This window comes from Anolis sagrei, chromosome 2, assembly GCF_037176765.1.
Source record: "Anolis sagrei isolate rAnoSag1 chromosome 2, rAnoSag1.mat, whole genome shotgun sequence".
Classification (NCBI taxonomy): domain Eukaryota; kingdom Metazoa; phylum Chordata; class Lepidosauria; order Squamata; family Dactyloidae; genus Anolis; species Anolis sagrei.
Window position 1 is genome coordinate 95,853,376 of NC_090022.1, and position 15,324 is coordinate 95,868,699.

Sequence of the window (15,324 nt, forward strand, 5' to 3'; positions counted from 1 at the left end):
TCCTGGCAGATCTGAAGCTCCCCAGACAAAGAGGGCTTTTCTGAATGGTCTGATCTGTGATGTGAAGAACCAAGGGGAGAAGCACTGCCAAGGGAATGATGAGATGGGCAAAATTGGCTTCTTGGCACTCTCTTACATAGGGTGAGAGTTCTCTAATGAGAATATCACAGCATGTGATAAATAAAAGATGAGGGGAATGGTAGTATATTTCAAGTCTAGGGAACTGAAAGCAGATACATTAGTGTGCTTCCAGTAGCACAGGTAACATATTTTCATTCTTGAAGTAAAATGATTAAGAAATATGTTGTCCTTCCTGCATTCCTTACAGTTTTCTTTTTTCTTGTAATTTATAGAATAGTAAGCTTTTCCTCTCTTAAGCATGCTTGTGCACAGCTAGCACTAGATACCGAAGCAGCATAAATACTTTTACATTCAGGTTTCATGAAGTGGGTTCACATCCACAAGCTGGTGGATCAACCAAAGCTGGCAGTAAATACTCCTGACTGTTGTATCTATCTGGGCTGACATTTGGAGAGATGGATCCAAACACGCTCCTAAGACATTGTATAGATGTTAGGAAATATTGCATTGGTTCATGTATATACACATGTGTATAGATTTTTATTGTTATTTTTGATGAATATGCAAATTTAAAAGAAAAAAATGAATCAAGAAAACGTCTTGTATCATCATTATTTCCACATATGGTGCCCTAGTCACAATAGAATAGAATACAATCACTTTATAGTCATTGTAGGGCCCCCTGGAGGTGTGGCAAGTTAAAGCTGTCCACATGACCTTGGAAGTATCTACAGACAATGCCGGCTCTGTGGCTTATAAATGGAGATGAGCCCCCCCCCCCCCCCGAGAGTCGCTCATGACTAGGCTTAATGTCAGAGGAAACCTTTTACGTTTACTATTGTCATTATACATTGTACAACAAAAAAGGAAATTATTTCCCCAGCACACACCACAAAACAGCACACCTATCCCTCCACACCAACACCGCACAGTCCCCAATGCCACATCAATGTGAAACCATGGAGCTCAATATAGCCACAATTCTAGGATAAAAAACTGTCTCCCAGTCTGTTTGTCCTTGCCATTGTCACCCTGTATCATCTGCCTAATTGTAACAATTCAAAAAAAGAATATGCTGGTTAAGGTGGATCCCCAAGAATGTCCTGAGCTTTCTTAAGGCTGCAGGACTTATATATAGTTCTTCTACAGAAGGGAGAGGGCAACCAATGATTCCCTGTGCAGAAGTGGTGACCCTTTGGAGTGCCTTCCTTTTTGCACTGTGAAGCTACCAAACCATGTGTAGATGCAGTAGGTTAGGACACTCTCTATAGCACAGTGGTAGAAAGTCACCAGCAGTTTTTCATTCATTTGTTGGTTCTTTAAAAGTCTCAGGTAGTACAGTGTCTGCTGGGCCCTCTTCACCAGCGCTGCCGTATGAGTTCCCCAGGTCAGATCCTCCTTAACACTGACACCCAGGAGCTTGAAACTGACCACCCACTCACTTGGTCTCCATTTATGACCAAGGGCTGAACTTCTGGTCTGTTTTTCCTATAGTCCACTATGAGCTTATTGGTCTTATTAATATTAAGAACCAGATTGTTGACCCAGCACCATGAGAGCAGTCAATTGACCTCATCCCGATAGGCAGTCTAATCCCCTTCAGAAATAAGCCCAACCATGGTTGTATCATCTGTGGATTTTGATAATGATATTGTTATGATGGATGGGAGTATAATCATATGTGTACGAAGTGAAAAGCAGAGGACACAACACACAGCCTTGTGGTGTCCCAATGTTGAGGATGATTACCTAATCCAACCCTCTGGGAACGTTCAGACAAGAAGTCTATAATCCAGAAACAGATTGAATATGACAATCCAAGATCTATTAATTTAGATACCAGTCTATGTGGGAGGATTATATTAAATGTGGAATTAAACTCCTCATATAGTTCCTCCATCATTCCAGGTGAGTCAGAGCAGTGTGGAGTGTGATGGCTATGGCATCCTTCTGATCTGTTGGCTCCATATGCAAACTGATGTTTGTCCAATGTATGTGGAAGGCAAGAAATGATATGCCTGCAGATCAGTTTTTCAAGGCACTTCATGATGAGGGAAGTAAGTGCCACTAGTCTGTAGTCCTAAAAATTACTGGTAGGGAACTTATTTGGTACTGGAACAATGATGGAGGCTTTCAAACAAGATGGATCATAGACTGAGATAAAGACCGATTAAAATCACAGTAAAAACACCAGCCAATTGGTCAGCACAGTCTTCAAGCATCCGACCAGAAATTCTATCTGGTCCAGCAGTCTTCTTAGGCTTTACAACCCTCAAAACATGCCTTACCTCATATTCCTCCATGGTGAGGTGGGAGCTCCAACTGCCCAGTGGCTGAATTCAAGCTACTTCTGGTGGGCTTGCTTCAAAGTGGGGAAAAAGATGATTCAACTCCTCTGCCATTGAGGCATCCCCCTCAGAAGGAATGTCATTGTTTGATTTACAGTAAGTGATTTGTTGAATCTCCTGCCACACCTGCTGCGATATAAATGTTGTCTTTTCCTTATCCCTCTCAAAAGTTATGAATGTTTATTCTGAGAGTTCAGAGCAGTGCATGCTGTACATATATAAAGTGAATTCATGAAAGTGTGGGTGAGGGAATGTTTCTGTTGAATTCCCTTGCATACATTTTTCATGCAACAGCTATATGCATATATGTTCTTTTCACACACACACACACAAACACACGCCTCTTCGACTTTTTCACATTTTGTTGTATTAGAATTTGAAACTCAAGTAGATTTAATTAGCATTATTTCTACTTGATGCATTCCAGATATCAACATTGTCAAAGTGAGAAATAATATTATTGGGCAAAAACTATAGGACCTGCATGCACAAAGTTGAAAATAGATAGATGTAATTGCTGTTCAAGGAAGGATGATGGATGCTTTTCCTATTCATTTTGTTTAAGTTGTGCCACAATACCTTTTAGAACTTCCTAGTATTCAGTATCTTATATATATCAAATGGTAACAGGTTGTTTATGTCAATCTCAGCCCCGAGTTGTGAGATAAAAAATGTGGAAATGTTAGGGAGGGAGTGATGCAAAGGACTGAATAATGGGAATTATAGGCTTGAAGTGGGGTTAACATGTCTCCTTGATCCACCTTACATCTCTCTTCAGATATGCAGTTCTGTTCAGTTTCTAGTTACAGTAGAGTCTTGCTTATCCAACCTTTGCTCATCCAATGTTCTGTATTATCCAGCACATTATGTCTCCTGCCCGGATCCACAGCTGTTAGCTATGTTTGGGTGCTAAAGTTGTAAATACAGTAATTACTACATTTCCAGGTATTGAACTGCTTTTTCTGTTGATTTGTTGTAAAACATGATGTTTGGTGCTTAATTTGTAAAATCATAACATAATATGATGTTTAATAGGCTTTTCCTTAATCCCTCCTTATTATCCAACATTTTCATTTATCCAGCATTCTTCCAGCCCATTTATGTTGGATAAGCAAGACTCTACTGTATTTATTTTATTTATTTACATCTTGAATCTTACATATCTTTAGAATATTTTGGATTTTCACTGGAGTAAGATAGTTTTCTGGACTACAGTTTCTGGAATCTCCCAGACTGCATGATCACTGGCAAGGAGATAAGATTTGTATCCCCTTCATAATAAGTTGCAGGGAACTATCTTTAAAAAATTATGATGATACAGCAGTCTGTACTGAAGTTAAAGCAGAGCTGGGTCTGGCTAGTGGCTGTAGAGGAAACCACCTGGGAACCTGATGTAATACTACATTTAATTATGTGATGGAAATAAATGAAAACAATTAGAATAGTGTGTTTTTCAGATAAATTTTTGGAGGGCCAGCCAGGGAAAAAAGCCTTCTACTCTGAGCAGAGGCTTATAACTTGGACTCTTAGAAAGGGCCTTGGCAAGAAGCTGAGACTCACTTCCTACATTAAAATTTCCCAGTCAGAAGATTCCTAGTGATTAAAATTGTGACTATTGGAAGTGGGCCTCAGGGATGTACTCACTCATCAGGCACAGGCCTGCCAGATTTCTCTAGGCTTTTTTTGTGTGTCTTTTAGTCTCAAAGCCAGTTTTCACAGAACCTGCTGTGATGCAGAAACTGCTTTTTCTTTGGTGAAATCCCTTGCTGCTTCTGGAATGTATGCATCTAGAGGCCAGGCTGGGAAAGTCAGTTATACAGTTCTTTCCACACGAGTTCCCTTTCCCCAGCCAACTTGCATCCTATCCACGTTGCTTAGCAAAACGTCAGACCATTACAAACATATCAAGAGTTCTGAAAGTGTATTTTTCAATGGTGTGGCATAGTGTATGCTTTATTTTGCAGCCACATGTGCACCGTTATGCATTTTTAGGACAGAAATACTATCTCTTCCTCCTATAAAGAGAGGGAGATGAATACCCTGCGTTGAAAGTGACTTGGAGATGGACCTGACAGAATGTCACAATCTGGAAAGTAATGTTACAGATGGAATGTAGGGCTTATTTCCTTTGCTATGTTGGCTCTTGTCATTATGACAGAATCTTCGGGAATGACTGAATCCAAAATGATGCTGTGCACTAAAATTTCTAGCCCACACAACACTGAAGTCTGGGAGCTAAATCCAGCTAAAACATAACAGATGGTAACTTTCCACCAGCTTATCCCATTGTACTGATTTGTCTTTGACCCAGTTTGTTGTTACTGCTGCTGTGTTCGGATTGGTTTTGAGCAGCCCCATAAAAGTTCTCAGGGGCTAAATAACACTTGAATCATATCATCCTGGAATCTTCTTCTCAGTCAATACACAAAGGGAGCATGTAACCAGCTGTTGTTTCCTCTTAATTCACAACAGACCTTAGCTGTAAGATTGGAAGACATCAGCCTATCTATACCATTGTAGATCTCGTCTCTGTCCTCATGAAGGCTCTTTTTGTTCACATTTAAGATATCCTGCTGGTTATCATTCTAAAATAACGAATAAAAACTCAAAATCGTTTTTCTTTCAGATTAGCAAAAGGCAAAATAAACCTCTTGTTCTAAGTATGGTTCATTAGGAATAGGTCAACCTTGTAATTAATATGCTCTCTTTATAACTAGGATGCATATCATCTAATGAGCTTTCATTGAAAGGCAATGAGCTTAATATTTGCACATAAAGTTCTCTTTTCAATTTAAACTCTTTTGAGATCAACATGTTCTCATGTTCCACATAGGAGCTGTGTGCTCATAGACATAAAGCAAGACTTCAGCATCTACATATTGTTCATTCCTAAAATATTTAATTCTGATAATGTTTCTTGAGAAATGGTTATAGGGAAGAGATCAAGATGGACCTTACTTGTTATCTTGTAATGTCATACCTTGAATTATGATATAATGTATATGGACTTATTAACACAAAAGCTTGCCCAGAACAACCTACAATTACAAAGAATAGATTAGAATAAATTTAGGAATTTTTTTGGGAAAAATATACAATTTTATGTAAAAATAAATGAAAAGAAACTCAAAGGACTAGATCAACAAGAAATGACACTACACAGACAAAACTGATTCAAATAAAACCGTCATACAAGAAGGACCTGGAAGTACCAGAACATGTCTTCTTCCTTTTTTTCTTTTTTTCTCATTTTCCTTTCTTTTTCCCACTTTCTTTCAATCATATTTTTCTCCCACTTTTTATGTAAAGGAAAACTCTTTCTCTTATTTTTTGATTTTTTTGATTTTTAATATTTTTTTTTTAAAAAAAAGAATTATAAAGATGGAAGAGATCACTTGGGGCATGTAGTCCAACCCCTGCTATGCAGGAAGAGCACAATCAAAGCACCTCCAACAGATGGCCATCTGACCTTTGTTTCATAGCCTCCAAAGAAGGAATCCCCGCCACACTCAGAGACGGAGAGTTGCATTGTTGAACAGCTTTCATGGTTAGGAAGTTCTTCCTAATGTTCAGATGGACTCCCCTTTCCTGAAATTTGAACCTATTGCTTCAAGTCCTAGTCTCACATCATATTGCTTCCAAAGAGGAATTTCGCCATGATGCACATAGCTGATTGAAAAGTGTGCTTTTTATTTGTATGGAGTGCATCAGGGAAATAAATAGTCAAACTTCCCTTTCTTGGCTGCTGTCATCCTGAAAATTATCAACTCCCCTCCCCTCACACAGTCTTCATTTGTTGTACATGATAAATGTAAAGTTGATAACAGTGTCACTTCCTGAACATTGTCAGTCTCTCCAATTGCACTTAATGTCAACTCTAGAGACATTTAGTGTCACATCTACTTTGGTCCTCAGACTGAGGAAGGAGCATGGGTCACATGAGGACAATGCAATATAATGAAAAGCTTGAGAGAGATGTAGTTTTACTTTAAGATTTAGTATGCTTAATATGTCTTTAACTAAGATTTAGCATGATTAATATGCCTTATCTCAGCAGCTGCTGTTACATGAATAAGTGCTCTCTTTTTGTTCTCTATCCCTTTTAGTTTGTTTATATGCAAACTAATATGTAACTTTCATATAAAAGATTATTCTGTGAAACTTCAAATATAATAGATTATCTTACCCCTTCAACCCATTCACAGTTTGACGTTATATGTTGGCATCTCCCTGCACTGCCTGCCTTTCTGTTTTCTGCATGTGTTGCTTGGCTGCAGTGGAGCACACAGTTTGACCTGAGCCGATTCCACCTTTCCATCTAGAACAAAGGTAGAAAACATTACAGAGTTATATAACAGTTGCTGAGCTAAGCAGTATAGATGTGTGGCACCAAGCCCAGTCTCCTTAAGCGGCTGGATGCACTTGGGAATGCCTGAACTAGCACTTTTAAAAGGCATATTTTTAATTAGAGTGGCCATTGGGCTTACTTCCCTATTCTTGAATCATTCTATCCAATATATAGGACTTTCAGCCTTGGATTCCTTAGTCAAGGGTTAGCTTTAGAATAAAATAAAGGGGTGCTAATCTGCATTTTTGTTTGGGGTTCTATTGGACAGTATAGGATTCAACACACCTTTTTCTCCAGAATTAAAAGAGTACTGGCTTGCTAATTTCCCATTCTGGAATCTGTGCCCTGGCTTTTTCTGTTGGGATGAGTGAGATTAGAGAGAGAGAGAGAGCTGGGAATAGATGTTTCCAGGAAAGATTAAAACTCCTTCCTGTAAATGTGTACCTAGTTTCACAGTTTTACCCCATCAGAGAACAGAGGCTAGCTTTGAAAGAAAAGGGGGTTGGGAAACCTTGCCTGTAATAGAAAACGTTGGCCCTCCATCAAAGATGAAAATAGAAATGGAGCCAGCAGCACAGGGATAATTCTACTGGGGTTGCCAGGTGTCTTGTATTCTGACAAGGAGCATTTCTATTTTGGACTTGCACCTTCACTGCTCTGTGTTGCGCTGGCATCCTACTGCTGAGCTGGCATCCAGGATTGGCTGCCTTTTTGTGGTTGTGTGCCAAGTCTGCCTTGGTGTCAGGTATAAAGATCAACTCTCAGACTGGGGATTGTGGAGATTGGCTCATGGGTGGACTTGGTATATTTTTTTTGTTCTGCTGTTATAGTCAAAATAGAAAGGGGTGTTCCTTCCACAAAGTTTATCTCCATACAGTCATCATTCTTAAAATAATACCTGTAAGTGCACAGCCAAATACTTTGTTTTCTTGGAGCAAACATCTGATTGACCTACTGATATACATATAAGATTTCCTTTGATGACCTAGGAAACTGCTTGGTGTATAAATATCAGTCAAGGGCATCTTAAATGTGAAAAATGTGATTTTATTGAGCCCAAAATAAATCTTTTGAGGATTAGTGTTTCTGTACCACTTAGCAATGCCATAAGAGTGGCATTTATTGGGACATGAAAAAGGGAGTAAGTTAATAATGACCAACATTTCAATCTAGGTTGGGAATTGTGTGCCTTGCTCAGGTGCTGATGAATTTCCCAATATTCCTCTCATTAGTTTTGCTAACTAGGGCTGATAGATAAAAAATAATAACAGGCTTTTCCCCTTACAAAATCCTTAACCATTTTTTATTTTCAGTGGATGAGCATGCTAAATGGCATATTTTTCTTTTACTTTCTTTACTTCTTGTGATTTCTTTCTTAAAAAAAGAAAAACCCTTTGAATAGTAATTCTGATGGAAACCTGGACCATATGTTGTCATCGTCTTAAGGGAAAGGGAAGGTACACAATAATTCATGATGGAATGCTACACTTCTAAAATCCTTTTTGTGTTCCAAGTGTTTTTAGATGTTTCTTTAAATGTGATTGCTACTCCTCTTCTGCTGTCTTTTACCACTTCACCACATTAGATAAAAAAAATCTACTTAAAATCTGGTTTCGGCCTCCCGCAGAATTCTGGGGTTTGTAGTTTAGTGAGACTATTAAAGGCACCTCCCTAAACTACACACCCAGAATTCTGCAGGAAGCGGAATCCGGATTCTAAGTGGATTTTTTCTCTAGTGTGATTAGACTCTGGAGGCGTCCACCAGAGAACACTTCTTTGATCACCTCTACTGGAGGTATTTGTAAATATTCAGTAAAAGTCCTGTGTGATTTAAAAAAAAGAGTAAGCTGAGCAAGTATGTGGATTACAGGATTGGACTAATAGAGACCCAAGTTCAAATTGGCCAGTCATTCTATCTCTCAGAGTGTTGATCTCCCAAATTGACATCAGTAGAGAGATAGGAGCCTTGCAAAACCAACCTTCACCAACTTTTTGGCATTTCACTTTCTGACAACTCATTATTTCAATAGCTAGAGACAAGTTCCATTAATTTTATGAGGGGTCTGCTCTTTTGTTAGTTCTTCTTGCATACAAGGCTCACTTGGGACAGCTTGCACACACATGCACAGTCCCAGTACTTGCCTACGGTCAGAACTGACCATTCCTGTAATCACTTTTGAATACATACACAAACATTTTCAGTTTGATCACACATTCAAAAGCTAAAATAATCTGTGTTCCAATTCTCAATCAATTCCACTTTCTGATAGCATTCTGGTCCCTCACATATCAGATGTGGAGCCTTCCTGCATTGTACCAAACATCTTAGGAATGATAGGGAAAAATGTCAAAAATGTTCATTGCTAGACTGTCTCAAGCTGCTTTTTACCATTAGTACATTGATTGCTGTAGCTCAAGAATGGATGTTCCTGGGTTTCAGGCTTGGAGTATTTCCCATCCCTACCTGGTGCTAATAGAGTTTGCCTCTGGGGGCAAAGCTTGGTATATGCCACCACTGAGCTACTATCCCCTTCAGTGCTGAGGAGACCATTAGCTTCTTCCATAGCCTGCCGTACAGACGAGCATAGGAAATGACATTCAGGATGAATGAAACTCTTGTTCCATCTAACCCAGTGATGTTGACTTTGGCTAGCAGTTGCTGTCCAGAGTTTCAGGCAGAATTCTTTCCTAGCCCTTTCTGAAGATGCCAGGAACTGAGTCCTGTTCCTTTTGCATGCAAAAGAGGTGCTACCTCTGAGCTGTGGCTCCGCCCTGTAGAATATTCTCTTCGGGTTTTCCCATTGTCCATTTGCTCTCGGTCTCGGCATTACTTTTGAGATGATTCCCAGTGTGTTTGACTGTCCCAGAAGCAATGAGGTTGCATATCCTCCCCTGAGAAATCAAAGTGCTAATAACTTTTGGAGGTATTTAGTTTGAAGTGTTGTGTCCAATAGTAAAGTAGTTTGGGAAAAAAGCACCTCCTATATTTTTCGTACATTGATGAATATAGCTGCATTGCTGAAGGCTATTTGAATGATTTTTTAAATCCTTATTTGGAAACCACAGTTTTGAAAGGCAGCTTTAAAAAATAAAAATAATGCGTAAACAGTTTGCCCTTTGTTTCTGATTCAGCTGTAAGGCTGGTACATGCACGACTTTATAGTATGTGGTGTTTTTTGTTTGGAGAGAAGAGAGAAAAATATATAATTTCTAAATACTGCCTTGAGGGAAATTGCAGAATGTTCTCCATATGGTTTTACTTGGGATCAGAGGGAAACGTGCAAGGAAGTCAGACAGTAGGTGTTTGTGAATCATGCAGAAGCAGGGGTAGCTGTATTGACGTAGGAATTCATGCTTGTTTGTGTGTGAACACATGTAAATGGGTCTCTCTATATATGACAATAATTATGTGTTGACAATCTAATTAGATGACATAGGTAAGATTTGTATTCTTTGTAGGCCTACGTAGATATATCTGTCCATATGTTAAAAACAACCCTGTAATTTTCTCTCAATAGCACATTTCAGTTCTATTCGAAAGAATATAGAACCGAGTTTGTTTAAGGAATGGACACTTAGCAACTATAGGTAGCAATCTGCAGACATAAACATGCTAGTGGTATTCTTGCTTTGCTGAGTATACATGTGTTACAACTTGAAAACCACTGCTGTTCCCTCTGAAAGACTGCTAAACTTCTATAATCCATGTGGTTTCTTTTGTGATCTGAGCCATAAAATTTGATTGTGGTAAAAGTATCCACATCAAACACTTTAGGGTCTCATTGTGGGCACTTGCCATGTGTGCCTTGTGAAGGAAGGAAGAGGTGCCCCTTTGTATTTTCTTTGACTTAGAAACACTTTTTAATTGTAAATTATAATTGTAAGACAAACATCTGGAGTAGGAAGATAATTCTAAATTTAGGTATTAGTGACAGAATTTTAAGGCAATAAAATTTTGTCTTAGAATTGTGGCAAGTAGGGTATTCTGTTGTATGCTTTATGTCCCCTTGGGGAGATAAAGCCAAATATAAATAAAGATATTATTATTATTATTATTATTATTATTATTATTATTATTATTATTATAAACACAACAAGATGAGTACACGGCAAACAAGATCACTGTGATGCCTGTTGTATTGGATCACACATCAGACACTTTCCAAGTGTCTAGGGCTGCGTTGGTGAATAATGTGTGCAAATCTGAGTAAGGTGGCCTTCTGCAGCTGACAGGTGGTGATTTTTTTAGCGCCAATTGTGTTTAAGGGCAGGCCAAGCTCTTTAGGCACTGCACCCAGTGTGCCAATCACCATTGGGACCACCTTTATTGGCTTGTGCCAGAGTCTTTGCAGTTGGATCTTTAAATCCTTATATTGGGTCATCTTTTCCAGTTGTTTCTCTTCAATCCTGCTCTTGTCCGGGATTGCAACATCAACGATCCATACGTGGTTTTTTAACACGATCATGAAGTCAGGAGTATTGTGCTCCAAAACTCTGTCAGTCTGAATTCAGAAGTCCCAGAGTAGTTTGACATTTTTATTGACATTATTATTATTATTATCATCATCATCATCATCATCTTCCACGGTAAATTTTTACTAGTAGTATAAACATGAATTTGAATTTTCAGCTATTTAATTATTTTAAAAAACAACTAAATCTTAAACATCTTTAGATAAGGATGTGTTAGATAATTATGGCTTGGGCATATGCTTCAGCCATGGTGACCTTTTCTGTCTCTCATCAAATATTAAAAACTTACATATTTACTGGAGTGTTGCCTTTCATGCCCAAGGCCACGTATGTAGTAGCTTTAAGTTTTTGTATTTCTCTTTGCACATTTGGCAGGTCCAGCATTTTTATGGATGACTGTTGGAAGAGAGGTTAAAGGAATAGTCCTTGTTCAACCAGGGCCTGGTAGAGATTCTTCCCATCTCTGCTCTCCTACTTTTTCCCCTTGTGCTCTGCCAATTGGCTGCCTTATGTAATGATACTCAATGGCCTTCATTGGCAACAAAATTGTGAAGGAGGGATAAAGTTTAAAATGTTTTAAATTGTTTTGAGTCACTTTCATTCTCCAAAACTCACTCTACACACCCAGCATGGAACACAATACTTTCACGACCTTTCCAATGCTTTTAGCTTTTGTTTTAAATGAAACACGTTTATTGTTTTCAACTGCCTTCAGACTGTTTCTGACTCACAGTTCTCTGAGGTGAACTTCGGACAAGGGTTTTTAAAATCAAGATTTGTTCAAAGGGGGCTTGTTTGGCTTCCAATGAGACTGAGAGAGTTTGACAGAAGATTCAGACCCTGGTCTCCAGAACCTGGTCTCCAGACCTTGGTCTCCAGAGCCATAGTCCACTGCTCAGAACACTCCAGCATTGGTTCTTTGATTCATCATCAGCTGCATTGTCATTATTTTGTGTTAGTAGTAAATTTGTTTTAAAACTTCTATTATTTGACATTCTCCATCTCTTTTTTAGACATGTGTGGACTCTCCAATTATGTGAACTCACAGTTTTGAAAAGGTTTACATGCTTTCTTCTTCTTTTCTCCCCAGGTTTATAACTCAAACAAAGACAACCAAACAGAAGGCAGTAAGTAACATATTTTCCCCTCTCTAAATAAGAGTAAATTGTTTAGGGAGTGATTTGGATTTAATGTCTCTCATAAGCCAGTAGGTGGTGCTCCAAGTAATTTAGTCGTTTAACTACATTTGGTGTTCTAACTTGATGGCAAGTTTTGATACTTTGAAGATCTAACCTTCAAGCAGTTTTCACAGTGACATCAAAGCAAGCAGTGGAAGGTAACAGTTCTGTAACTAACAATGTAATGAGATAGTTAAATATTAAGAAAAAGAGCACTCTGGTTTAAGATGCTGAGTTACTGCAAGTGAACATCTTGGATGCAACCCAAGAGTTGCAGAGTGCTGAAGCTGGCTCTGTTGCAAATTTTTTGTTTCCTTTGGCAATTTACTTAACGGCCTTTTGTTTTGGTTTACACAACCCAGGCACAGAAGTTTACAGAAGGGAAGCAAGAAAGAGAACTAACGTTTTTCTAAATCTCAGTTCCTTCTTTTACCTTCCTTTAAATGATGATTAATAGGAGAATTCAGTGCTCAAAAAAGTTTATCAAAATCATGAGCCAGTCCCTGGAATCTCATCAAGGAGATCAAAGATTGGCATAAAAGACTTTTTGTACATGAAGTAGCACTATTTAAACATTTTCCTCCTTTGGCCTCAAGTGTTGGACAAACCAAAGAAGGGGATGTGGTAGTTTCACTGGACAACTTGAACACCCTCCCACTGCTGTTTAAATTCCAGTCTGTTTCCAAGTAGCTGACCAGCTTGCAAATGCTTGTGTGGCTCAAGTTTTTTGTTCCCTTATGCTATATGGTTATACTACAGCAATCCTGTCTGTCCAGTAGGGTGCCCATATTATAAAGTTATGGGGTTTCCTTTTACATGACTATTGGTGGGTGGACCTCTTATTCAGTGTGCAAACCTAGAAATATTAGGAATGATTGTTTGAAGGAGGGGGGGAAGAAAATATTCCTGTTGCTCCTTCTGCCCCTTTTTAAAGTGGACAGCCCTCAGTCAAATCAGTCATGAGCTCATCATTCATTATCTTGCAGAGGAAACCCAGACGGTGGTGTGTGTGTATAAATAGAATGTTGTCCCTAGTAAATTTGAGAAGCAGCATAAACTCTTTCAGCTGTTAGGTCACTCCGGCAGACAGAACACTATACGTAGCTCAGCTTCCTTTCCTACGCAGTGCTGAGAAATGGCACATAATTTTAAACCACACTTTCCTTCCCCTAGATCTCCTCTCTGCTCCTCAGCACAAGATTTACATACCTGTCATCTCCTTAATTGAATCAGTGAATGATACACGGTGGTGCAATTAGAAGCAATAACACCTCAAGAGGATGCAAGATTCTGTCAACTCAGTCTTCCTGAGATATTTTCTCCTCCCTGTCATAAATTCACTGTCACTTGTGTTGAATAGTGAATTATAAGTGACAGAGCCATTCAACAGAATTGTGTTAGCAGCTAGGCCTTTTGGCTAGCAGGTAGAATAATTGGCTAATTTAGTACTTCACAGCCATCCAGAATTTTGAGGACAATTGCTGGGTTCTCTCCTTCCTCATAATATTAGGACCCCCCAACCATTCTCTGAATGGTGGGTATAATGGATGTACAGGTTGGTGTACAGGAAGTAGCAGGCCTGCTTGGAAAACTAAGTAGAGCAAGGGGAGGAGAGATCAGGCAGCTTCATAACTGGAAGTGCAGTCTGATTGGCTGATGAAATTGGAGGGAGTTGCTTAGCAATCAGAGATGGGTGGAGCCAGAGGGAAAAGAAGAAGCTAAGGCAGCCATAGTTTGTCAGTTTTGGACTTTGGAGTTGAACGTTAGTTAGGAGATTTGAAGAGGAAGGAAGAAAGGAAGAGTTTGGGTACTGTTAATTAGAAAGATACCTCTTTGAGGAAAGTAATTAAAGCCTTCAGGGAGAAGGAGAAGAAGTATTAGTGAGCCTCTGTAGTTTTTGAGTGCTAGTGTGGAAAGAGGAGCCAAAAGGTTTAAAACAACCGGTTTGTATTCCTGTGTGTGGAACATTGTTTTTTAAGAAACTCAAGATACAAATCCATTTTCTGTAAAAGAGAAACCTGGCAGTTTATTGAAACCATTACACATTTTTACTGTTCAAGAACAAAATAAACATCATATTCTTGTTTTATTTCACCCGAGGAGTTTGTGTGTCTTTTTGAGCATTTTAGTGAAGGAGGTGGCCTGTGGAACAATAAATGGTGGCAGCAAAAGAAACCTTATTAATAAGTTGGTGGCATAAAATAAATATATAATATACAGTGGTAACATCCCACTGTCCTGTCTTGTGTGTGTGAGAGAGGGTGCCTTGTGTCCCTCTCAGCCTACAGTCGGCCTTGTCGTCTTTATTGCAGTGGGAATAGGAGAGTACTCACATCTGGCGGATGGACTTCCTATAGCTAATAGACTCTTCAGTGTGCAAACAGAATGTTGTTCCAGATAGACATATGATCTGATCCAGTATTTCTCTTTTTGTATTCTTATGACTAGTTGTAGAGCAGGAATGGGTTGCTCTAATGGGGATTCGTTTTTTTGCCCCTGTATCACCACGAATGCTTGGCAGATCATGCTATATAATTTATGGGAATGGTAGGCTTTCTTTTTCGTTTTTTAAAATAAATATTTGTTAATCTTGACTGATTTTGACCTTTGGGAGGCAGTTGGAGGGTTGTGTGATTTAAATAAATCCACATAATTATTCTTGGAGCAGTTTTGCAGCACTTTGGGTGCTGAGTTTGAAAAACAAAATTGGGAGAATGTCTGAATATCTGATGGCTTCTAGGTAACTTGAGGCTGCAAGAAGCTCACACGCTAAATTTTGCCCATCCCAGTTATAGGTTTACAATCTCTTCCTTGTTGAGGGAGAGGTGAGCTACAAAGAATCATTCATAAGAACAGCAGCACCAGCCTATCAGCATGCTTGTGTTGTCTCATGTTA

General features: G+C 38.9%; 1 protein-coding gene across 7 annotated transcripts in view; it reads left to right on the forward strand.

The window, feature by feature from the left end:
* The window catches only part of ARHGAP26 (Rho GTPase activating protein 26), a 284,817-nt gene that overhangs the window by 126,868 nt on the left and 142,625 nt on the right, over window positions 1–15,324 (forward strand). For all 7 annotated transcript variants that reach the window (XM_067463701.1, XM_060765179.2, XM_060765184.2 and 4 more), the window contains exon 12: window positions 12,341–12,377. In XM_067463701.1, the coding sequence (XP_067319802.1) occupies window positions 12,341–12,377 (37 nt within the window). The remainder of the gene's footprint in view (window positions 1–12,340; window positions 12,378–15,324) is intronic.